Below are 23,017 nucleotides of genomic sequence, written 5' to 3'. Positions count from 1 at the left end.
CGGTGTATCAGTTCACAGTTGACAGTTGCCTTACTTATGAGAGAGAGATTTTTAGCAATACCTTAAAGAGAGGTTACAGGCGGGTAAGGTCAATACCAAACAACTCTGTGTACTTATGCCACCGTTGCCGCATAGCCGGATATGCAACGGCCAACGGTGGCATAAGGCTGTCCGAGCCACCGCGTGTCCCGGTCCACCGTGTCCCTCCCTCCATTCACACTCTCCCAGTCCTTTCTGGTCCAGTGCCCGTCTTCTCCGCCCGCCGTCGGGCCGGTTTCCCTCTTTCGTCCTTTAGACGTTTCATCTAGAGCAAGCGGGCGACGCGCCCCACGCCTGCCCGTCAGTCGGGTGGGGCTTGCACGTGGCAGCGACTCGACTGGTCGCGCCAGCCCTTTGTGGCCCAACACGCTATCCCACGTCAGGTCATGCCTGACACGCCCATATTCCGTTCCGAGTCCTACTCGCACTCTGGCACTTCACCGCTTACCGTCCAGCGCTATTCGCATCAAGACTGGCTGTGGTCTACGACGTCCGCCTGCGACGTTACCACCGGTGATCGACTTGCCGACGGCTCTCTCGCCGTCGCTCGGCTCAGCGACGGCCTCGCCGATGGCCTCGCCGTCGGCTGCTTCGCCGACTCCGCTGTCGGCTCTCTCGCCGTCGCTCGACTTGCCGACGGCTCTCTCGCCGTCGCTCGGCTCAGCGACGGCCTCGCCGATGGCCTCTCCGTCGGCTGCTTCGCTGACTCCGCTGTCGGCTCCCTCGCCGTCGCTCGACTTGCCGACGGCTCTCTCGCCGTCGCTCGGCTCAGCGACGGCCTCGCCGATGGCCTCTCCGTCGGCTGCTTCGCCGACTCCGCTGTCGGCTCTCTCGCCGTCGCTCGACTTGCCGACGGCTCTCTCGCCGTCGCTCGGCTCAGCGACGGCCTCGCCGATGGCCTCTCCGTCGGCTGCTTCGCCGACTCCGCTGTCGGCTCCCTCGCCGTCGCTCGACTTGCCGACGGCTCTCTCACCGTCGCTCGACTCAGCGACGGCCTCGCCGATGGCCTCTCCGTCGGCTGCTTCGCCGACTCCGCTGTCGGCTCTCTCGCCGTCGCTCGACTTGCCGACGGCTCTCTCGCCGTCGCTCGGCTCAGCGACGGCCTCGCCGATGGCCTCTCCGTCGGCTGCTTCGCCGACTCCGCTGTCGGCTCTCTCGCCGTCGCTCGACTTGCCGACGGCTCTGTCGCCGTCGCTCGGCTCAGCGACGGCCTCGCCGATGGCCTCGCTGTCGGCTGCTTCGCCGACTCAGCTGTCGGCCGTCACGCCGTCGCTCGACTTGCAGACGGCACTCTCGCCGTCGCTCGGCTCAGCGACGGCCTCGCCGATGGCCTCTCTGTCGGCTGCTTCGCCGACTCAGCTGTCGGCCGTCACGCCGTCGCTCGACTTGCCGACGACTCTCTCGCCGTCGCTCGGCTCAGCGACGGCCTCGCCGATGGCCTCTCTGTCGGCTGCTTCGCCGACTCCGCTGTCGGCTCCCTCGCCGTCGCTCGACTTGCCGACGGCTCTCTCGCCGTCGCTCGGCTCAGCGACGGCCTCGCCGATGGCCTCGCCGTCGGCTGCTTCGCCGACTCCGCTGTCGGCTCTCTCGCCGTCGCTCGACTTGCCGACGGCTCTCTCGCCGTCGCTCGGCTCAGCGACGGCCTCGCCGATGGCCTCTCCGTCGGCTGCTTCGCCGACTCCGCTGTCGGCTCTCTCGCCGTCGCTCGACTTGCCGACGGCTCTGTCGCCGTCGCTCGGCTCAGCGACGGCCTCGCCGATGGCCTCGCCGCCGGCTGCTTCGCCGACTCAGCTGTCGGCCGTCACGCCGTCGCTCGACTTGCCGACGGTTCTCTCACCGTCGCTCGGCTCAGCGACGGCCTCGCCGATGGCCTCTCCGTCGGCTGCTTCGCCGACTCAGCTGTCGGCCGTCACGCCGTCGCTCGACTTGCAGACGGCACTCTCGTCGTCGCTCGGCTCAGCGACGGCCTCGCCGATGGCCTCTCCATCGGCTGCTTCGCCGACTCCGCTGTCGGCTCTCCCGCCGTCGCTCGACTTGCCGACGGCTCTCTCGCCGTCGCTCGGCTCAGCGACGGCCTCGCCGATGGCCTCGCCGTCGGCTGCTTCGCCGACTCAGCTGTCGGCCGTCACGCCGTCGCTCGACTTGCAGACGGTGACGTCATCGGCCTCTCTGCCGCCGTTCCACTCAACGGTGGCGCCGATAGCACCAGCGGCCTCGGCCTCTCTGCCGGAGCTCGTGTCGACGACCTCGCCTGTAGCCTCTACAGCGTCGTCGGCTCTCTCGTCGTCACCTACATCGGTGGCATCAGCGCTGCCAGCTTCTGCACCGTCGCCTGCATCGACAGCATCGCCGACGGCCCCTGCAACGCTGTCCGCTACTTCATTCGTGGCTTAGTAGAGCAGCCACAGTCTCTCTACTCTGAGGGACACTTTCCTCTCGTCGATCGGGAGTTACTCGACTACGTCGAGGGGGGGGATGTCCGAGCCACCGCGTGTCCCGGTCCACCGTGTCCCTCCCTCCATTCACACTCTCCCAGTCCTTTCTGGTCCAGTGCCCGTCTTCTCCGCCCGCCGTCGGGCCGGTTTCCCTCTTTCGTCCTTTAGACGTTTCATCTAGAGCAAGCGGGCGACGCGCCCCACGCCTGCCCGTCAGTCGGGTGGGGCTTGCACGAAGGCGACTGATACACCGATCACCGTCGCAACCGTCGCATGTGGTGGCGCTGGCGGCGTGCCGTCCTCCCATCCGCCATCCCTTTGGGTTGAGTATTTTGTTTCTCTCTTTCTCTTCCTCTTTTACCCAATGGACACTCGCTGCGCGAGGAGAGCCTCACGGCGGTCAGATTAGACATCAATTCAAGTGTCTCTTGGGGGATGTGTCCGGGCCGCGATCTCAGCTGATCCGCCACCATGTCCGCCACACGCGTGCGCCAGGGCCCGGCTGAACGCCGGCACCTGCATCAGCACCGCGCGCGCCACGCCAACGACGACCAGCGCGCACGCAGCTGCGTCCGCCGCGGCGAGGTCTCCGCTGGCGGCGAGCGCGGCCATCCCGCCCACATGCGCCGTGCAGCCGATGCCCACGCCCCGGGCAAAGGCCGGAGCCGCCTGGAGCGAGGTGAGCGCCAGCAGCGCCGGCAGCGTGACCTGCGCGCCAACGAGCCGTGGGCTGGTTCCTTCAGTGGCTGTGCACCCGCATCCGTGTGTGGGGGAGCGTCTGCCCATCACTACCTCTGACCTGCGTCGTCGCGCTGTTGAAGGCGGTGCCGACGGCGACCCACTCGGCTCGGATGAGGGGCAAGCCCGACGGCATGGTCAGCGCGAGACCAGTGGTGGTGGAGGCGGGCAGCAGCGAGGCAGTCACCTGCCACGAACAAGCCACGCGGGGAGGAGAGGGCGCCTCGGGGAGGGGAGGAGGAGGCAGGGAGGGGAGGAGGCGGCAGGGAGGGGAGGAGGCGGCAGGGAGGGGAGGAGGCGGCAGGGAGGGGAGGAGGCGGCAGGGAGGGGAGGAGGCGGCAGGGAGGGGAGGAGGCGGCAGGGAGGGGAGGAGGCGGCAGGGAGGGGAGGAGGCGGCAGGGAGGGGAGGAGGCGGCAGGGAGGGGAGGAGGCGGCAGGGAGGGGAGGAGGCGGCAGGGAGGGGAGGAGGAGGCAGGGAGGGGAGGAGGAGGCAAGGAGGGGAGGAGGCGGCAGGGAGGGGAGGAGGCGGCAGGGAGGGGAGGAGGAGCCTCGGGCGGGAGGCCAAGCGCACGGCCTGAGCAAGCCGTGCCAAAGAGGAGCGCCTGCAATATAATCATTGATCATTACTCATTCATACTCATAGCAAGCCGTGCCGCAGAGGAGCGCCGGCGCGACGAGGAGGGCAAGCGCGAGAAGCAGCCGCCACTGCGCGCGGAGCACTGCGTTGTGCGTGTGCGCGTACAGTCCGAGCGTCACCATCGCGGGCTGTACCGCAGCCATCAGAGCGAGGCCCGCGCCGTCGAGGTAGCAGCCGACGGCGCGCCGGAAGCCTCCCGCGCCTTGGCCGGCCACCGGTGTGTGCGGTCAGAGGCGGGGCCGTGGTGTTGGTGGTGCAGGCAGCGCGGAAGGTTCGCTCAAGCGGCGGTAGCGGGTTTGGCGGAGAGAAGGGCTCGGCCACGAGGAGGAGCTGGGCGGGGAGAGGGGAGAGCACGCCTTGGCCGGCGCTCGAGGCGTGGAGGATGCCGAGCAGCGCGATCGCACACCCGACGTTCGGTGGCACGAACCTCCGCACCGCCTCCGGCAGCTGCGCGGCGGCGGCGCTCAGAGCGGCGGTGAGGCCGAGATGGAGCGGCGCACGCCAGAGCGAGTCTGGGTCGTGCGGTCGCACCGCCGCCCACCCCGCAGAGCCAGCAGCGCCACACGCGAGGGCGAGGCCGGCGGTGCGGCCCGAGTTGAGGTGGCGCGACGCTCTGGCGGTGAGCTGGCACGAGGCCGCGCCGGCCGCCCCCTCGCGGCACATGAGGGCACTCGCGGTCAGGCCAGCCTACGGGGAAGGGGAGGCATGGTGATGGCCGTGCAAGCGGAGATCTGAATCTAGGGACGCCGGAGACTCGGGATTCCGCATCTAGGGACGCCGGCCGCCGCGGTGCCCACCATGATTGCAGCCAGGCAGAGCGGCGCGACGAGGCGGAGCGAGTCGCCGTCGGGCACCGCCGCCACAGCCGGGAAGAGAAAGGCGGGCACGAGCAGCACGGGCAGCGCCGCGCGCAGCCACGCGGCGGAGGGCCCGAGCAGGCGCTGCAGCCTGACGCCTGCAGACGGGACGGCGCAAACGCAGCCGAGCGACAGGAGAGCAGCGATGGCGGGAGGAAAGTGGAGGTCGCGCGCGAAGAGGACGGCGGCAGCACCGCGTTCTGCCGCTAGGAAAAAGGCCACGCCACCGAGCACATGCGCGTTCGATGGAGCTGGCTCGGAAGGAGCGAGCTGGCAGAGTGACCGAGCCGGAGACAGGCTGGCCGGGCGAGACAGCTGGACTCGTCGCTGCAAACAAGCCGCAGGCAGGCGACGGGCGAGGCGAGTCGCGCAGTGCATGCACACACGCAAATGCTCCCTCGCACGACACTGGGCACGCGGGACTGGCGCGCACTGGCCTACTCTAGCACAGGTACACCACGGAAAAGAAGAGATCGCCAAACTGGGCCTCACTTCCTAGCATCCGTGAGTGTTACAGTGAGGATACATTGGAGCGTACTAGGGTCCGTCTGGAGTCGCCGCGTGCCTCCACAAGGAAGAGCTACGCAGTGCCTGACATCCCCTTGCTGGGGGTCCTGCCACTAAAGGCGGTGGGTTGGGACTCGATCTGAGGGAGGGTGTAGAGGATGTCGAGTGTAGAGCGCTGTAGAGCTGTAGAGATGTAGAGCGCTCTGGAGCGCTGTAGAGCTGTAGAGCTCTACATCCGCCGCGTGACGAGAACTGCCTGCGTTGTAGAGCGATGTAGAGCGCGATTTTGCTGTAGAGTTTGTTGTAGAGGCTCTACAGCCAAACCGCCGGGAAGGCAGTGACTCAAAGAGGTCGAGCCGCGCTAATGGGGTGTCTCCGAGCTTACTGGAGCTCTGATGGACGGCCCTGACTATCCCTGACACACAGAGAGTCACTCTGACGGCACACAACACCCTATAACTGCGTCATGACCAGCCTGCCATGCGTCGCCGGTGCCGCATTCGTCGCTGTGCTTCTTTAGCAGGCGGTGGACTGTCGGCTGCGAGGACGGTCGCATTTGCGCGAGGCGAGGCGAGCATTCAGACGCGTTGCATGCGCCATGACTCGCGCCAGCGCGTGCGGGAGCTCCTGGCTGAGCGTTGAGTCCAGGCGAGTTGCGCTGGCCACTATCGCTACGCCGAGCCGAGCTGACGCGCCGAGGCGCCGGCCAGTCGCAGCCGTGAGGCATGCCACAGCAGCAGAGGCACCTGCCACCCATTGGGCGGGCAGACAGAAGGCCAGGGCAGCACTGGCAAGTGCAACGCGCCTCATGTCGGAGAGCGACCGTGCCTCGTTCGCCGCTTATGATGTAGAGTTTGTTGTAGAGCTTTCACGTTGTAGAGCGCCTCTACATCGCTCTACAACGCAGGCAGTTCGTCACGCGCCGGATGTAGAGCTCTACAGCTCTACAGCGCTCTCCAACTCTACAGCTCTACAGCGCTCTACACTCTACATCCTCTATCCACCCTCCCTCAGGACTCGCTCGATCAGCTTGGACGACCACTTGGACGACCACGGGCACGGAGGCAAGCTTCAACGCCCCGTGGCCTGGCCGCGTCGCCGAAAGGGATCGCACCACAGACCAGAGAGAGGGAGGAGCTAACCATACGGAGAGCCCTCAGAACGACCCCCCCTTATTCCGGGAGAGGGTGGGTGGGGAAAAAGCGAAGAACCGGCGCAGCCAGAGTGCTGGCGCGGTTGCAGAGCCTGGCGCGGCCACAGAGCTGGCACGGCGCCGGGCCAGGAAGAGCAGCGAGAGAGCTGCAGGAGCACCACGCAAAGAGCGCGGCCACGAGGCACGCGGAACGTGCTTGGACGTACGTCGCGTCCTGAGTGTTCACGGAGAAAAATCCGTGAAGACTGGCAGGAGGGATGAAGACCCTTAGTATGGGAGGCGCTCCTCAGTGAGTACCCGCGGTAAAGTAGAAGCCTCACACCGAGTTGGGGCCCCTACCCCAATCGTTGACGGCGAAAATTTACAAAACACGAGACTGGCGCGCTAAAGAAGAGTTTTACATCAGAACTCCCATCCTACATACCACTCGTTTGGGTTGTCTGTTTTCTTTCTTTCTTTGAGAAGGCCCGCCGCCTAAACATGGGCTGCAAGGCGCGCGCCGGGCAGCCCGGCCAACCCTTCTCCCACAAAGGAACAAAATCCTAGACAAAATCTCTCTCTCTCTCAAAGGAACAAAAACGGCTTCGGCTACATCCAAGGCACATCGCGGTTTCTACCTATCTCTGCCTAGACGAGTACAGCTAAAGAGTACCCGGGGCTCCCCCCTCCCTCCGTGTGGGGGGCCGTGAACATCTTGGTTAGGCTTGTGAGCCAGGAAGGGGTTGGGTTTCTACCAAACCACGACACGCACTTGGAGCCCTTGGAGTGCAGTCAGCAGCCGCACATCCAGGGCCGGGGAGCTAAGAAGCGCACCCAGCGGGCCAGATGATTGGGATCGGGCTACGGGCAAGATAGCCCTGACCCCTAGGGTGGTGCGCGTTCGCAGGGAAGGGGCCATAAAGTAAACACGGGTCTCCGAGGGTTGGCCCCTCGTACCGGGTTTCCCCTTAACTGCAGGACGCCCCCTCTACTCGGAGCTAGTGAACACAACCCTGCACGCCACTCACCGCATCTCTGCACTCACTTACAAACACACCAACCCCCAACCCTTCGACCACAAGAACGGCCACGGCTACGTCAAGGCGCATCGCGGTTTCTACCACGACGCGATCTTTGTCAAGCGCAACAACTTCAACCTGCTGCTCCACGAGACGTTCGGCGGCGGCTTCTCGCCCACCGCCGTTCTCAAGCTGCGCCGCCTCGCGCGCAAAGTCGCGCGCGGCATCGTCGACCGCACGGCCGACTCGCCCAAGTACTCGCTCTCTTTTATGCCCCACCATGCAGAGCGCATCTCTCTCTCTCTCTCTGTTGTGCGAGGCGTGAACCGCGCCATTCGCTCTCACCTGGCAACCCTGTCTGCACGTCTCGCGCGCGCGTGAACAGGCCTCCAGGCCCCAAATGACGTGTGAGTGTTAGAGTTGTTTGGTATTGCCGCCTGTAACCTCTTTAAGGTATTGCTAAAAATCTTTACGCAGGCACTCGGCGTTCTTTGTCAAGCGGCGCCCCGCCCGCAGCCTCGGTCGAACAGCCGTCTCCCCAGCCCTCGGGCGTCTGCCTCCCTATATCTACACACACACACACACACACTCCCTATCTCTCGTCTCAGTCTCTCCCGACGCAAAAAAAAAGTTTTGCACGGCGCTTCGAGCCGCCCAAGGAGGTCGCCGGCGCTCTTCTAAAGACCGAGTATGCTCCGCGAACTCGGCTCCCTCGCTCTTCTAAAGACCGCCCTCGCTGCGCCGCCGCTGCCGCCACCGCCTCTGGCTCCGCCGCCGCCTCTGTCGGGTGCTGTCGGCGCCACGCTCTTCCTCTTCACGCTGTCCAGCGAGATAGGTCAAGAGGGCTCTCCTTGGCCCTGGGCGGTGGGCGGCGCCTGCGCCTTCATGGTTGTCGGCCTTTGCTGTGGTGTCTGCGCCGTCCACCGAGGCACGCGCCAGTGCTGCGCCCTCTTTTGGACGACGCCGCAACCGTCGGCGCCCGAGTCGCTCTATTTGCCTCAGCAGATCCGCGACGAGTACCAGCGGAGTTGCGTACTCTGGGTGCCGAGCCTCTGGTCGCTCTGCCTCCCCGCGGGGGCCTCCGGCCGCGAGCCCTCCGACGCGCCGCCGCCTCTCCGCTCGCTCAACCACAAGAGCCGGCGGGCGGCCGGCGCGGAGAGTGCCTCCGCGGTTCGAGCAGTCGAGCAGTCACAGTTCGAGCAGCTCGAGGGCGTCTTCGGGGGCGGGCAGTCGGTTGAGCGGGAGCGCGAGGCCGACTCAGTCGCACGAGCAGTCGACATGGCCACCGCCGCCGCAGTTATCGCGCGCGAGTCCGCGCCGCCGCGCCACCAGGCTGGCCCGAGATGCTGTGGAGACGGACCATGAGACAGACGCGCTGGCTCCGACTAGCACTCGAGACGACACGTATTCGGCCGTATTAGGCTGTACTCAGCGCGGTATTCACACTGCATTCGCAGCCCCCAGCCCGTACTGCGATGCTCAAGCCCTTGGAATCGTAGTTCTCCGCCCTGAGACCTTGTGTGTTCACGGCGCAGGCGCGAGGCCGCGCCCGCCATCGCGCCCGACCTGCAACCCCGAGCCCGCGGCCCAGCCCGCAGGCGGAGCGGCGCGAGGCGGGCCGCCGCGAGTGCAGCCACTCGTGCCCGATCTCGCCGACCAGACTCGGGCCCGACAAGTCTCCCGACAAGTCTCGCGCCCAGCTCTCCGCCCTCGAGCTGCTGCAGCTGTCGGCGCCGCCGACGCCGCTCCGCGACACGGGGCACTCGAGGCTCTCGCACGAGTATCACGCGGCGTCGGAGCGAGCAGACGCCGTCGGAGGCGCGTGGTCCGAGGTCCTCGACGGCGTGGGCCGGCTGGGCGGCCGCCGGAAGAAGCCGCCCGAGGGCTGTGGCGAGCTGCCGCCGACTCCTGGCCAGACTCCTGGCCAGGGATTGTGCCTTCCGAGGCAGCAGCTAGGGCAGCGCACCCTAGAGCGCACCCCGAGCACGGAGAGTGTCGGCCCCGAGTACCCGCCCTCGCCCGGAGGGCCACTGCCGCCGCCGCTGCTGCCGTACAGCGGCGCGTGGAGCCGCCCGTCGAGCAGAGACTCGCTCGCCTCCTTCGGGGCCCTCCCCCCCTCGCCGAGCTGGCGCCGCGTGCCGGGCGTGTGGGGGGCGGAGGGCGAGGGCAGCAGGCTGGCGCAGCAGCAGCCGGTGGGCCAGCCGTCCGAGCTCCCCGCCTGGATCGTCGCCATCATCAGCGGTGCGACGCCAACGATGCTCGCCTCCCTGCTCGCCGATCCGGCCGGAGGAGCACCCTCAGACAAGTCGTCCGGCGAGGAGGACAACGCGGACAGCTTCAACGACGCCGGCTCGGTGGGCTCGGCGGCGAGCGAGTCGTCGAGCCGCTCCGAGGCGCGCTCGCACGCCTCGCGCACGTCCGCGAACACGCGCACCTCCGGCAAGTCCGGCGCGACCGCGCTCACCTCGGCGTCGTGCGCGGCGGCGCTCGCCTCCCTGCAAGCCACGTACCGCACGATGGTCGCTGTCGAGGAGGGCACGACCGGCCATGTCTCGGCCTCGGCCTCTACGCGCGGGAGTGGGCGGAGTGGAGGCTCTGCGGAGCGCGAGGCGGAGGCTGGCGGCGGCGGGGCGCTCCGCAGGTGCGCATTCGCCGCGCGCGCTCTCTTGCTCGCTCGCTCGCTCGCTCGCTTTTCTCTCTCGTGTTCTCTCTCGTGCTCTCTCTCTCTCTCTCTCTCTCTCTCTCTCTCTCTCTCTCTCTCTCTCTCTCTCTCTCTCTCTGCTCTCTCTCTCTCTCTCTCTCTCTCTCTGCTCTCTCTCTCTCTCTCTTGCTCCACTCTCTCGTTATCATCTCCCCCCCCCTCCCTCCCTCCCTCCCTCCCTCTCCTCCTGCTTCTTCTACTTCTCCTCAGTCACGCACCGCTCACCCACGCGCACAGCCTTACGGCACGTTGAATGCCGTCGTGCCGGGGCTCTCTCATCTTGGGGACGTGGAGATGCGAGGGGGATGCGCCAGGCTGTTCCCCCGCACCATGCACGTGTCTCACCCCCCTGCCCCGCACCGCAGGAGCACGAGCGACGAGCGGAGCCCTGCGCGCCGCTCCGAGAGCCCGGACGAGTCCGGGCGGCACTCGCGCGTGCGGTTCGGCCACCGCACACGCGAGGAGATGATCCGCGAGGCTGCGCGCAGAGAGATGTCGCGCCGCAAGCGGGGCGAGAGGGGCGAGAGGGGCGAGAGGGGCGAGAGGGGCGAGAGGGGCGGAGGCGCGGCGCGAGCGCACCCCGCGGAGAGCGACGCCGCGAGGGACGCAAAGGCGCTCCAGCAGTGGAGCAGCGAGGCGGAGCCGCCGGAGCCGGCGCCCATGTCCACACAGCAAATGCTCGAGGCGGCGGAGCTGATGGCGGAGTACGCCAACGCGGCCGGCGCTGCCGCCCGCGCCCGGAGGCGCAGGGGCGCACCCCAGTCGCCGCAGTCCCGCTCTCCCCTGCGTCCTCAGCCGAGGCCGGCGGCTGCTGCCGCGCTGCCGCCCCGGCCCGCAGCAGCCATGGCAGCGGCCCCGTGTGGCAGTGGCGAGGCGGCGTGGTCAGCGAGTCAAGTCGCGGTGACGCGGCGGGCGCCGCCGCCGACGGCGAGCGAGGGGGAGTTCGGCGGCAGGAACACGACGGAAACGCGCCCCCCTCTCGACGACGAGGGCGAGCGGAACTCGTATGTGAGCATTCCGGCGCCGGCGCCGCCAGCAGAGAGCAGCAGCAGCAGACCGGCTCCGACGGCAGAGGGGGAAGGCCAGTGCATCATCTCATGAAGAGAGAAGACGAGTACAGTGCGCTGTGTTAGAGAGGTGTGCGGGCAGCTCTCGTGCGTCGAACAGCTCGTGCACATGACGCAGCTCTCACAGGCACACAGGGATTTTAAGGAGAGGAGTGTGCAGTCGCGCTCCCAACTCCCATATACGTGCATCACTTTTGGTGACGGTTACAACTTTGATCAACCATATAGCATATTCCATATCTCGATAACTTTAACTCGCCCATGTCGCTGGTCGACGCTCATGAAAGTAGGCGCAATCGATCGGGCGCCGGGCGCCCAGTTGATTGCGCCTACTTTCATGAGCGTCGACATGGTGGTTAACCCCTAAACGGCGTTCCTTTACATATGTAAAGGAACTGATTGTTATTTTATTCCTTTGCAGGACGGCTGGTCGGAGCGACGGCCGATCCAGTAGTCGTCTGCGACATGGTAGTGGCCCCGGTCTATGTGCAGCTGGTCCCGAGCGGCTCAGGTCCCAGATCGAATCTCGGACCCACAGATTCTAGATTCCTTTAGATTCCCTGGATTCCCGCAACAACGATCTCTTAGCGGCGGCAAACAGAGGCGCAACTCTGCCAGCAGTGAGGAGGCTCCTGCTGCTCAGCTACCGAGGCCTGGTGGCGTCGGCTGCTGCGTGGAGAAGACAGCAGCACTGTCCGACCTCAAAACATGCACAACAAGCGGGATTTGTGACTCTGTCTTCGATTCTTCAGTCGCTCTGCCGGACGCGCTCGCTTTGTCGCGAGGGTCACCTGTGCAAGCCGTGTGGACGCCCAGAATAGCCTCCCCTGGCTTAGCTAGACTGAGAGATATTGTGCACATGGTCAGCTTCTACAATATATACGCTGACACTTTACCTCCCAGAGCTCGTCTCGGTCCGCCACGGCCATCCTCAGCCTCCGGGCCCCTGGCCGCGGCGCGGTGCGGCGGCGTCACAAATCCGACGTCAGTTCACCGGGACGCGATCGGGCGATCTGAAGTCCAACTAGGCGTATGGATTGCCCGCCCAGGGCTATCACCTGGACCCCTCAATGGACGCCTGCGGTGCCGCCCCCACGAGGTGTTGTTCACACCTGTCCAACCATTCGTGCAGCAGGGACGCGCTGTGTGTGGCTGGCAGCAAACTCAAATGACGACGGGTTGCAGCCTCGTAGCTCAACGGCAACATTGTGCATGAGGAAGGCTGATAGAAGTAGCACCAGCCACACAACCAACAGCTTCTGGAGAGTATGCGGAGCGCAAGCAGCCGGTGATCAAAGGCGTGTGTTGCTGTCGGTGGCAGATTGCCACAGGGACGCCGGCGCTTCGGTGCGTGGCTTCGTCACAATTTTCCACCGCTCAACTTGGAGGCAGTGTGTCTAGTAGCGTGCTACACCTATGACGGCGGACCTCACTGGGGCGCCGACGTGCGACGACCGTCTGGGATCGAAAGACGAAACCGCGTCCTCCAGGAGCTCGTGCAGTCTGCAGAGCGCGCTCCGGAGCTCTGTGGCGGAAAATTTAAAGGGAACGTGGTGGCTTCCCACCGCCTCTGTATGTGCCCAATAAAGTGCTAACACGACCCTCGGGCAGCAGGGGGTATGTGGCGAGCGCACGGAGGCACAGTTAGGCCGCCGTGATATCGCCCTTCCGGGCACCCCGTTTCGGTAGCCGTTTAGGGGTTAAGGTTATCGAGACATGGTTGATCAAACTTCAAAGTTGTAAACACCGTCACAAAAGTGATGCACGGGAGCGCGACTGTGTGGTGCTAGCCGTCGCCCACCCTTGGGCGTCTGCCTCTTCACCTATCTCTCTTCGCAGTCCCTCCGACGACGCCGCCGCCTGCCGATCCCTTGCTCTCGCGGCTTCTCGCCCCCGCCTTCTGCCCTTCTCGCGCGTCGGCCGTCGCGGCGCAACTTCCGGTCTCCGCCCTCCTCGCGCGCCTCGCGGCGACGCCGGCGTATTTTGGCCCCTCGAGTTTATCAAGCTCTCCTTGCGCGTGCATTAGCTCCCGCTCCCACGTGTGGGGCATCTTATCGTGCCACACCCAGCTGTCGCTCTGCTCTCCTTCCCATTCACAGAGGTACTCCCATCCGTGTTCGTCCTCCTCCGTGCCTCCCCCGTAGCAGGTCGGCGCCTTCCTTGCCGCCTTCACCTTCCGCACCCTATCGGGCGCCCTCCGTTCCGTCTTCTGTCCGTGTGCGCGCTCTTCTATGGCCGCCCACTTCCAGTATTGTCGCAGCTGCGCCCACTCTGGTCGCTCCAGCTGCTCCGCCAGCCTCTTGTATTCGCTATGTTCCGTCGTGTTGTCTTTGAGGCCATAGACTCGCTTCATTTGCGGCCACGTCAACACTTCCCCGGTGCCCCATTCTGACACGTCCGACCATGTCGCTATCCCGTGCTTGGCTAGGTTACGTGCAAAGTCACACGCGAGGCCTTGGTTATTCCAGCCATGACTCCTTGTCTCAAAGAGGAGCGGGCCCAGTACTCTCTTTCGGCTCTCGGTCGTTCTCCACGCCTCGGGTCTGAGCGGCCCCTTCTTGCTCTCTTCCCACCCCGCTGTCGTGACCGTCTCCACCCCACACCTCCATTTTGCCTTTAGATATGCTGCCCGACCTGCGAGGTGCCAAAAATTCTTTTTCTGAGCTCTTTCAGCTCGCCTCCTCCTAGCACCAGCTCCAGCACACTCATGGGCCGCAAGGGCACACGGCCGCCCAAGAAGGCGGAGCCAATCAAGTCCGCCGTCCCGAAGGCCGCCGCACCACAACTGCCTGACAGCGGCAGCAGCCAGCTCCAGTGCCTCACGCAGCAGGAGGCGCTCACAAAGCTGGACCGAGTGAGTGTGTTCAACATCGTCGTCGAGAAGCCGGGCGGGCGCGACGTATTTGTCCCTCAGGGCGGCACGCTAGACTTCTTTGCGGACGCGGACGACGCGCGCGCGGCGCTGGCTGCTGCCAGGGAGGCGAACCCGACGCTGCCTCTCGAGCTCGAGGCTGCTCCACTCGGGAGGGCCTTCTCCATCGTGCAAGGCCTGTTCGGGATCCGGGCGCCGATGCGATCTGCGCTGCACTTTAGCAAGGCGGTTGTTGATGACGTCGGCTACGCGGGCGTGCCGGAGGCGGCTCGCGAGAAGATGGCCTCGGCAGGGCCATGGCCGCTCTTCACGGCGGACGCGCTCCGTTCGCCGGGCGCCATCCCCATCTTCCTCTCGCGCGAGGAGCTCAACGCGTGCTGGGCCAAGAGCGGCCGGTCGCTCGATTCGCTGCCGCCACTCGAGGAGTGTGCGACTGACCTTCGCATTCTCATCGCCTCCACGCTTTCTGTGGCCGACAACTGGCAGCCGCTGCTCTTCCTGCCGCCAAAGAGCACCACGCTCCTCGAGAAGGAGCTCGCCCAAAAGCGGGAGCGGCAGGAGCAGGTCATGCTCAACATGCAGCGGGCGAAGGCGATCGTCGACGCCGAGGACGCGTCGGCGCAGGTGCACCTCAAGGTGCATGCTGACGATGAGCCACCCGCGCTCCGATGACCTGACCTGCCCCATAGTTGTGGGCGGTGCCCGTCACAAGAGCGCGCTGACCGTGTCAGGCTGCACTTGAGAACATGAGTCGTGTGCACTAGTCGAGAGACACCTCTCGCGCGCACTTGCCACTTGCGGTTGCGCATGCCTTTGCATTGTGGCCGATATATGCACATAAGGTATCGTGATTCATGAGTCTTTGAACGATGAAACTCTGCCGCGTCAGGCGGCGACCCTCCCATCTAACACTTTGCGGTGCCTTCACAAAGAGCCGACCCAAATGCCACGATAGTCGATGCGGCTCTCTGAAGCCGTAACCTCTATCAGTATCACGGTGTTGGCGCACCGACGAGACTAAAGACCCGAAAGGGAAAAGCAAAAAACCGCGCCGCGGTCCGCGTCCGGCGATAGAGTGACGCCGGGGCCGCAGCCCCAACCCCAAACTTCTCGGGGCGTGAATTCTAGTCTCAGTGGGGTATGTCACATCATAACGCAAACACCCCGAGACAAAGGCAGCGCCAGCGGCCGGGCCGGACACCGGGACACGCCGGGCGGAAGAGTCATCACTCAGGGTCACGAGGCTGTCAAACGCGACGCCAAAATGCAAGCCGATCGTCTGCCCTCCCTCTCTCTGCTCAAGATGTCTATCAAGTATTCTGCCCGTTAATACTACCAGAAGATGACTCCATCCGGCCGCTGGAACTTCCACCATTCGCGGGGCATGCTGTTTATGGTCCCCTGTACGCCCGTTTTCATCGCCTTGAGACGGTCGAGCTGGGCCTGCAGGTCCTTCTCCGCCTGCGTCTTTGGGGGTGGTGGGGGACGGTAGACCGGGGGATCCTCCCAAACGATCGGTTCCTCCTCCTCCTCATCAGCAGCACGGGCCATCTCAAAGGGGCCAAAGCTAGGCGGGTCGGACTGGAGCAATGGCGTCAACGCAGTGCGCCGCATTTGATACAGCTCCACCTGCCTGGTGATGTCGCTCCTGTAGCTAAACAGGCTGACATCCCCCGCCTTTGCTTTCGCCTTGTTTGCCTCCAGCAGCTTCTGGAGCGTGAGCAGCTCGGATTGCTCGAGCGAGGTGTCGGCCGTCCAGTTATGCTTGTCCTTGTAAGAGTCCGAGGAGAAGTCGAGGTCCCCGCCCCGTTTTTTGGCCTCCAGATTTATCCCCCGGGCACTCGCCTCTGAGCTCGTCATGCCAAATTCTCTCACTTCGCACGTGGCTTCTTGGGCCTGCTTCCATTTCGTCGTCTTCGGCAGCCTTGTGTGGAGCCTGCGTTTCGAATGTGTGCCCCCAGGATACCACGCGTCGCTTTTGATCTCATCGATCGTTCGCCCGACAACGGGGTATGGCGTCAAGCTGACAGACATCGTCGATCGAGATCGGGCCCAACAGTCGAGTGTTGCGCCGACGTCCGTCCGTTTTTCATCAAACTAATTAATTAAAGTAAGAATTGCCCATGCCCGACTCGCACCGTCACTGTGGTGCTCGTGGCGCTATGGCGGACGTCTCTGACAGCAGCCGCCCCTGCCGCTTGCGCCGAGTCGAGGCTGCCCATCCCTTGGCCCGAGAAACACAAACACGTTCGTTACTTCGTTTCCGGAAACCAAAAAGGAAACGAGAGGGTCCCCAGCACTTTTCGTTTCCGGAAATTTCCAGGGAAACCAGAGGGTGTTTGGAGCTCCATTCTGGCAACTCTCGAGTTTCCCTGAGTCTGAGAGCTGGTCTGGGGCAAAATCTGAGGCGAAACCGAGAAACCCGCCAACATACCGGGTATTTTCCAGGTATAGCCGGGGTTTTCCAGGTACTGCGCAGCAGGGTGTAGTTCGGGCCCACCTCCGCCACGCTGTCCAGCACGTGGACGGCGCTCGCCATCTCGCGACCGCGTCGTCCTCCGGCGGAAGCTCCGCGTCGCCCGCGGCCGCTTCCCGAGCGCGCTCGTCGCGCATCCGCTCGTGGTGGGCCTGCCGACGCGCCACGCCGGCGCCCGTGTGCCTCGCCGCCGCATCCGGCGACGGCATCGATCCTGTCCGCACGAGCGTGACTCGCCACTCCACGACCTCCACGACCTCCACGACCGCCGAAAAGTTCTCTCCCACTCGCTCTGTCCCAAACCTAAATCTTTCTACAGTTACATACATACCCGCAAAATACCCCGGTATTTTGTCGATTTGGCTGATTTTGGGCCCAAACCATCTGATTTCCACGGAGTTTCCTCGGGAAACTAGAGAGGAAACGAGAGGGTGCTGTAGAGAAACACCAGACAGGCTTGTCTATCGGTCGGATGCTTGAGACATGAGCTAGCTCCCGGGAAAGCCGGGCCCACATAAGTAGGAAGTGGTTTCCCAACGTGTGGGGGCAGTGTGCACAACACCATGGGCCACCACTGTGGAACATGTGCGTGCCAGTCTGTTCCACCATCGTGGCGCGGGCCTGCTAGATGTGCATGCGCCCTTACCTCGGGGTTACAGTCGGTGTGCGACCGTCGGGTGTGTGTCGCGCAAGTATGTATCTGACGCGGGGGAGCGGGGGAGGAAGAGGGGGAGGGACCTGATTGAGGAGGAGGCGGTGGGGGTGTGGGGGGGGGGAGAGGGTGGCGTGTTTGGGGAGGTGGGGGATCGGGGGAGGCGGGCTGGGGGGGGCTCGGCTGCAAGGCCTGAGCGGCGCAAGCGTAGTGGAGGGTGGAGGCGGATCGAAAAGCTAAAGGGAGTCCGGAGAGAGGAATGAATGTCGCGGTGAAAGGGAGGCGCCGCGGCGGGGGGGGAGGGAGGGGGGGGGGGGGCCGGGGGGGGGGGCACCCGGCGCCCTATGCCCGTGTAGTACGTCTACAAGTTACTTTGACTCTCAAATTTTGCCCCCCCCCCCCCCCCACCTGCTCTGCCCGTCCCGCAACACACACTCCAGACAGACCTCTCGGCGCTCTGGAACAGGTGGGGCGCTGGCGTCATCACTCAGGTGGAAGCAGGAAGCTTCCATTCCGGCGGTTCGAATCCACACGAGCCGAAGGTGATGGGTTGGGGGCCTGAGACTGAAGCTCACCCAGTGAGGAAGTGAGGAACTGCTCGGCCCGGCCCTGATCATGCTGACCAAGCTCCTCTTGTAGCTCGATCGGTCACACCGCCATCACCGACACCGTCGGGGAGAGGGGGGACGACACTGCTTCAGCAGCGTGCACCTCGATCCTGTACCGTGTTTGTTATGACTTATGACCCCACCCAATGAACACACCAGTGAGGGAGGGCGAGACGATCGAGGGGTCCCGTACCATGCGGAATCGACCCTATCCAGTGCTCAAGTGCTCAAACACCGACCGGAAAGGAAACGAGACGGGGTGAGCGAGGAAACATGTATATATGCAGCCTAACCCATCCTCGGTCAGAGAGAGATTTTTAGCATTTTGTGTTTGTCGGTCAGTCAAATGTTACACACGTCCCTACTAGCACGGACGAGGGAGTACTCAGTCTTGCTTGCTCAGGGGAAGGCAAGCACGCGTTTTTTTTGCTCAGGGAAGCGCGCACAAACCTCCAGGATAAGTTCCGGCAGCCACTTCATCAAAATGCAGAAAAAAAGGGGGGACTCGCGGAGGTCCCGCTCTCGAAGGCTGGTTCGCAGGGTACAAGCACACATATATGCTGCCGACCGTAGCCATTGCCGCTGCTGCCGCCACAGCAGCTGGCTCGTGCGGCGCGACTGCTTCGCCCATCGTAGCCGAGAACCAGCTGCCTGGCGTGCCGGCGACCGAGTGGGACGTCAACGGCGCAGGCAGCTACGACGTCCAGGGCTTTGCCACGCGTGGTTCGGTGCTCCCAGGCGCGCGTGTTCACTTCAAGATCGCGATGGCGCATGAGGAGACGCTTCGCGTGGATATTTACCGGCTGGGCTGGTACGGAGGCGACGGCGCTAGGAAGGTTGGCGAAGCGACTCTCGTGGACGTGCGAGCGGCCTCCCGCCAGCCGCCGTGCGTCAAGACGGAGCCCGAGGCGGAGCTGTGGGACTGTGGCAACTGGGACGACGTCGCAGTCTTCGATGTACCACCGGACGCCACCTCGGGGCTCTACTTTGCTCGCGCTGTGCTGCCAGACCCTCTCGGCAGAGGCGACCCGCGAGGCACCTGGCGCGCAGACGCGAGTCGGCACAAGTACGACAGGCAGCACGTGATGCTCGGCCGCGACGTCCTGCTGCCGCCGATGGAGGGGCGGCACAGCTACGGCGCGATGGGCCGCAACCGCCTCCGCAACGCGCTCCGCGAGCCTCGCGCCTCGCACATCTGGTTCGTCGTTCGTGCGGGCGGCGACGCGGCTCGCTCCCTCCTCTTCCAGACCTCCGACACCACGTGGCACGCGTACAACGGCTGGGGCGGGCTGACCACGTACGGCAGCTTTGAGTACCCCTTTGAGCACGCGCCCGGCCGGGCGGCCTACAACCTGAGCGACCCGGATCACGACACGAGGAGGGCGTACAAGCGCTCGTACAACACGCCGCTCATCACGCGCGACTACCGCGCCGTCAACATGCCGCTCACCAGCGAGTACCCCGCAATCCGCTTCCTCGAGCGAAACGGGTACGACGTGCACTACGCCACCGGCGCGGACCTGGCGGTGCCGGCTCGCGCACGAGGGCTGCTCGCGCGCTCGACCGCGTACGTCTCCGTCGGGCACGACGAGTATTGGACCTACGAGCAGCGCGAGGCCATCGAGGCTGCGCGCGACGCAGGCCTGCACCTCAACTTTTGGTCTGCGAATGAGGCCTACTGGGCGGTGCGCTTCGAGCCGTCGCGCATCGCGCCGCCGCCGCCGCCGGCCGAGGGGGAGGAGGAGGAGGGGAGGGACGCGGCGCACGACCCGCCGCGCACGATGGTCTGCTACAAGGAGACCCAGTCCGTCGTCAAGCTCGACCCGGAGCCGGGCGCGTGGACGGGAACCTTCCGCGACGACCGCGACATCAACCCAAAGGGCGGCATGCCCGAGAACGGCCTAACCGGCCACATGTTCGCGGCAAACGCGCAGCGGATGGACGCGCTCGTCGTCGACGGCGGGCGGTATGGCCGCCACCGGGCGTGGCGCGGCACGCAGGTGAGCAGCATGTCGCCCGGCGACCCTCCTCTCGTCCTCTACCCTGGGCTGCTCGGGCATGAGTGGGACGAGGACGTCGACAACGGCTGGCGGCCGGCGGGCCTGCAGACGCTCGCGACGACGACGGTCGACAACGTGCAGGGCATCATGGACTGGGGGTCCACTTTCGACAGCGTGACGGCCACACACTCCCTCGTCCTGCACAGACGCGGCAACGGGACCGGCGCGTTCGTCTTCGGCTCAGGGACCGTGCAGTGGGCGTGGGGGCTCGACTCGCACCACGACGTCAACGACCCGCAGCGCGCCAACAAGTACAATATCCGCGTGGCCGCCGACCCGCGCGGCGGCTGCCCGGAGGTCAAGCAGCTCACCGTCAACATCCTCGGCGATATGGGGGTCGTGCCGGCGACCCTCGAGCCGGGATACTCCCTGCCGCCGCCGTCGACGGACGTGCAGCCGCCGACGGGGGGCCTGCACGAGCTCGCGGTGAGCGAAGGCTCCCGCGTCGAGGCGAGCGGCTGGGCGGCAGACGGCGGCGGCGGCGTCGTCGCCGCCGTCGAGGTGTCGTGGGACGGCTCGCGCTACCACCCCGCAGAGCTAGAGACGGTCGACGCAGATGCCGAGTGGCGCTTCCAGTGGGGCGCGCTCGCCTGGGAGCGGGCGCATGGAGACCCTCCCCCGAGGGAGCTCTCGCGGGTGTGGCTCCGCCTCACCGACGATAGCGGCAACTCCGCTGTGCTGCAGGCCGGCGCCCCGCCTGCCGCGCAGTAGTCGGGGGGTGGGCGGGACCGCGGTGAGCATCGCGCCCGGGCCTGTCAATGGGCAGCTTAGTGCTTACCGCGCGCCCCCGCCACTGATACCAGTAGTCGCTAGATCCACATGCTGGAGAGATCAGAAGCTGCGGGGCGGCGGCTCGGCCCTCGCCCCCTTGTGCGTGCTGAAGATGGAACAACAACATTCAACAACCGAACACAGTGCGAACAAGGATGTTGTCCATCTTGCGTTGTCGCACGCGCGCCTCAGCGACCACCTCGTCAAGGATGCATGTACAAGCCGCGATAGCCGCGCACGGCGCAGCGACCTCGCGGTAATAGAACACGTTTTTTATTGTTTGCTGCTACGCCAAAGTATACAAAAGTTAACTCAAAAGCGAGCGAGCATCGCTCACTCGCAACGTCTATGGGCTCGCCATGACATGGCGACGCACAATCGCTCCCTCACGCGCCACCCGCACCCCCTACTCGGCGAGCGGCCGCACCGTCCTGAGCAGCGGGAGCCTCGCCAGCGGCCGCACCGCCTTTAGGGCGCGTCCCCGAACCACGCTCACCGCCATATCAACGCAAGCATCGACCGGCTCCGCGGCGCCGCGTGGGGTGTCGAGGCAGGGCAGGTCGGGCTCGAGTCCCACGCCCGGCTCGATCGGCGCCAGAGTGGGGCGCATGTACTCGCCGACGGTCAGCTTGAGCGCGCCGCCGTTTGGCATCGGAAAGACGCGCTGGATGAGCCCCTTGCCGAAGGTGTGCTCCCCAACGAGCACGCCGCGCCTACAGAGAGGCTCCGGCGAGGCTCGGGCACGGCTCCAGACACGCGGCCTCCCCGACGACACATCACGCGCCCGTTGTCATGCAGCGCTGCGGCGAAGAGCTCCGCCGCGCTCGCTGTCCTACGGCACGAACAGGCCAGAGCCCATCAACAGACCAGCGCCGGGGCGGGAGTACGGCCTCGTCCAGTGGACTCGGAGCACTGCGTGAATACGAGGCGCTACAGATACAGCTGAATTCGGCTCGAGCATAGAGTGGAAAGGAGCCGGATCCGTGTCGGCTTGAGCGCTAGCTCGAACGCGAAGAGATGTCTTCCGCATCTAGGCTCTGCTCTCCCGCGGTCAATCAACACGACGAGTGGCGCCCCAAACAGGGTCGCCTCCGCGTCGCCCACCGCACCGCCGCGGTCGCCCGCCGCGTCGGCAGCCGCGTCGGCAGCCGCGTCGGCAGCCGCGTCGGCAGCCGCGCGCCCGTCAGCAATCGCGCGCCCGTCTGCGGCGGCGTCGTTGGCGGCAGCGTGCAGGATGGCGCCCGCGGTGTGCCTGCAGGGAGGTTGCGGTCGGCTTCAGGGAAGGGTCTCGGCACGGAGCACGGCGCCAGACACTGTGCCTCTCGACGCGACCGGCCGCGTCGACTGTGTACGCGACCGTCGCGTCGGCGCCCGCGTCCGAGTCGAGCAGCAGCAGCGACGCCTGCGCGAGCGCCTCGGTGACTTGCCCGCCTGCATGCGCCGGGGGGGAGGGGGTTGGGGACCGGTCGGAAGACGGCTTCCGAGGCGGAGAAGGGGGCAGGGGCAGGGCAAGCGCACCGGGATTGTTGCGCAAGTCGAGGACGAGGCGGTCGGCCCCTGAGGGGCGCACGTCGTGGACGTGTCATGGACGCGTCGGCGGGCGGGGGAGGTGTGGATGAGCGGCGCGTCTGCTGGGGAGGGGTGTCGAGGCGGGAAGAGTCGTGCACCCGACGATCGCAAGCGCTGCAACTCGGCGGTGAGCTCGGCGGTGCCTCGCTCTGTGAACTGGCCGATCCTGACGTAGCCCACGCGCCTGCGTGGTGAGTCGAGGAGTGGGGTGAGCCGGCCGGAGGGGGCGGACCTGCACGTCGCCCACCTCGTGTGTCCCACCCCTCGCCCCTCGCCCCTCGGCCTGCTCCGACGGCGGGTGAGAGGGCCCCCACGGATGCTAGCCGGTGGCTGGAGAGATGTGGCTAGGAGCGCGCCCGCCGCCGAGCGCACGCGAGCGGACCCACCCCGCCGCCGCCTCCTCCCCCGCCTCCTCGCCGGCTGACGGGTGGCGCAGAGAGACCCACTCGGCACTCGAGGAGGAGGCGGAGGAGGCGGAGGAGGCGGAGGAGGAGGAGGAGGAGGAGGAGGCGGCGGCGTCCCGCTCTCGCAGCAGCCGCAGCTCGCTGCCCGAGGCGCGCACCTGCACGAGAGGACGCGTCCGGCGGGTGCGATATCTGTATATGCCTGAGGCGACCGGCTCGCAGCTGACTGTTGCAGAGGGGCAGGGCGCCGGCGCGTCTCCATGACGGAATCACAGTTGCGGGGGAGTGCCCCGGCTGTCGCTCCAGCCGGCACGCGCACGCCGCGCGGCTCGCGCGACCTCTCCCGAGGGACTCTCCCTTCCGAGGGAGAGCGCTCCTTCTCCCCTCTACTGACGCCTACAAGGCACCTCGAGGGCCGAGCGCAGCGCCTCTGCCGGCAGAGCTTAGACACACCACTATTCGGACGTTGCAAC

General features: G+C 65.7%; 4 protein-coding genes across 4 annotated transcripts in view; 3 read left to right on the top strand and 1 right to left on the bottom strand.

The window, feature by feature from the left end:
• The first annotated feature begins 9,601 nt into the window (after positions 1-9,601).
• On the top strand, positions 9,602-11,368 carry EMIHUDRAFT_431861 (hypothetical protein). The gene is made up of 2 exons (XM_005794276.1): positions 9,602-10,005; positions 10,431-11,368. The coding sequence occupies exons 1-2, from the start codon at positions 9,620-9,622 to the stop codon at positions 11,164-11,166; spliced, it is 1,122 nt and encodes a 373-aa protein (XP_005794333.1). The 5' UTR covers positions 9,602-9,619; the 3' UTR covers positions 11,167-11,368.
• A 2,468-nt stretch (positions 11,369-13,836) lies between these two features.
• On the top strand, positions 13,837-14,879 carry EMIHUDRAFT_431860 (hypothetical protein; the record flags this gene model as incomplete). Its single annotated transcript, XM_005794275.1, has 1 exon — positions 13,837-14,879. The coding sequence occupies one exon, from the start codon at positions 13,840-13,842 to the stop codon at positions 14,674-14,676; it is 837 nt and encodes a 278-aa protein (XP_005794332.1). The 3' UTR covers positions 14,677-14,879.
• A 3,418-nt stretch (positions 14,880-18,297) lies between these two features.
• Positions 18,298-20,511, top strand: EMIHUDRAFT_95099 (hypothetical protein; the record flags this gene model as incomplete). Its single annotated transcript, XM_005794274.1, has 1 exon — positions 18,298-20,511. The coding sequence occupies one exon, from the start codon at positions 18,298-18,300 to the stop codon at positions 20,509-20,511; it is 2,214 nt and encodes a 737-aa protein (XP_005794331.1).
• A 466-nt stretch (positions 20,512-20,977) lies between these two features.
• Positions 20,978-23,017, bottom strand: part of EMIHUDRAFT_461027 (hypothetical protein) — a gene marked incomplete at its 3' end in the record, with an annotated part of 2,968 nt that continues 928 nt past the window's right edge. The window contains exons 2-8 of the mRNA XM_005794273.1: positions 22,527-22,702; positions 22,239-22,324; positions 22,090-22,128; positions 21,891-22,002; positions 21,617-21,823; positions 21,356-21,403; positions 20,978-21,284 (exon numbers count right to left, since the gene is read on the bottom strand). Of these exons, the coding sequence (XP_005794330.1) occupies positions 20,978-21,284; positions 21,356-21,403; positions 21,617-21,823; positions 21,891-22,002; positions 22,090-22,128; positions 22,239-22,324; positions 22,527-22,702 (975 nt within the window). The remainder of the gene's footprint in view (positions 21,285-21,355; positions 21,404-21,616; positions 21,824-21,890; positions 22,003-22,089; positions 22,129-22,238; positions 22,325-22,526; positions 22,703-23,017) is intronic.

The sequence above is a fragment of the Emiliania huxleyi genome (genome assembly GCF_000372725.1).
Source record: "Emiliania huxleyi CCMP1516 unplaced genomic scaffold EMIHUscaffold_1, whole genome shotgun sequence".
Classification (NCBI taxonomy): domain Eukaryota; phylum Haptophyta; order Isochrysidales; family Noelaerhabdaceae; genus Emiliania; species Emiliania huxleyi.
The sequence above is the reverse complement of the archived record's forward strand: the minus strand, read 5'-3'. Positions and strand labels throughout refer to the sequence as shown.

Coding starts and splice junctions, on each gene's coding strand:
- EMIHUDRAFT_431861 (XM_005794276.1), top strand. CDS start 9,620: ATGCTCGCCTCCCTGCTCGCCGATCCGGCCGGAGGAGCACCCTCAGAC. Junction 10,006..10,430: donor GGCGGCGGGGCGCTCCGCAG/GTGCGCATTCGC, acceptor CCCGCACCGCAG/GAGCACGAGCGACGAGCGGA.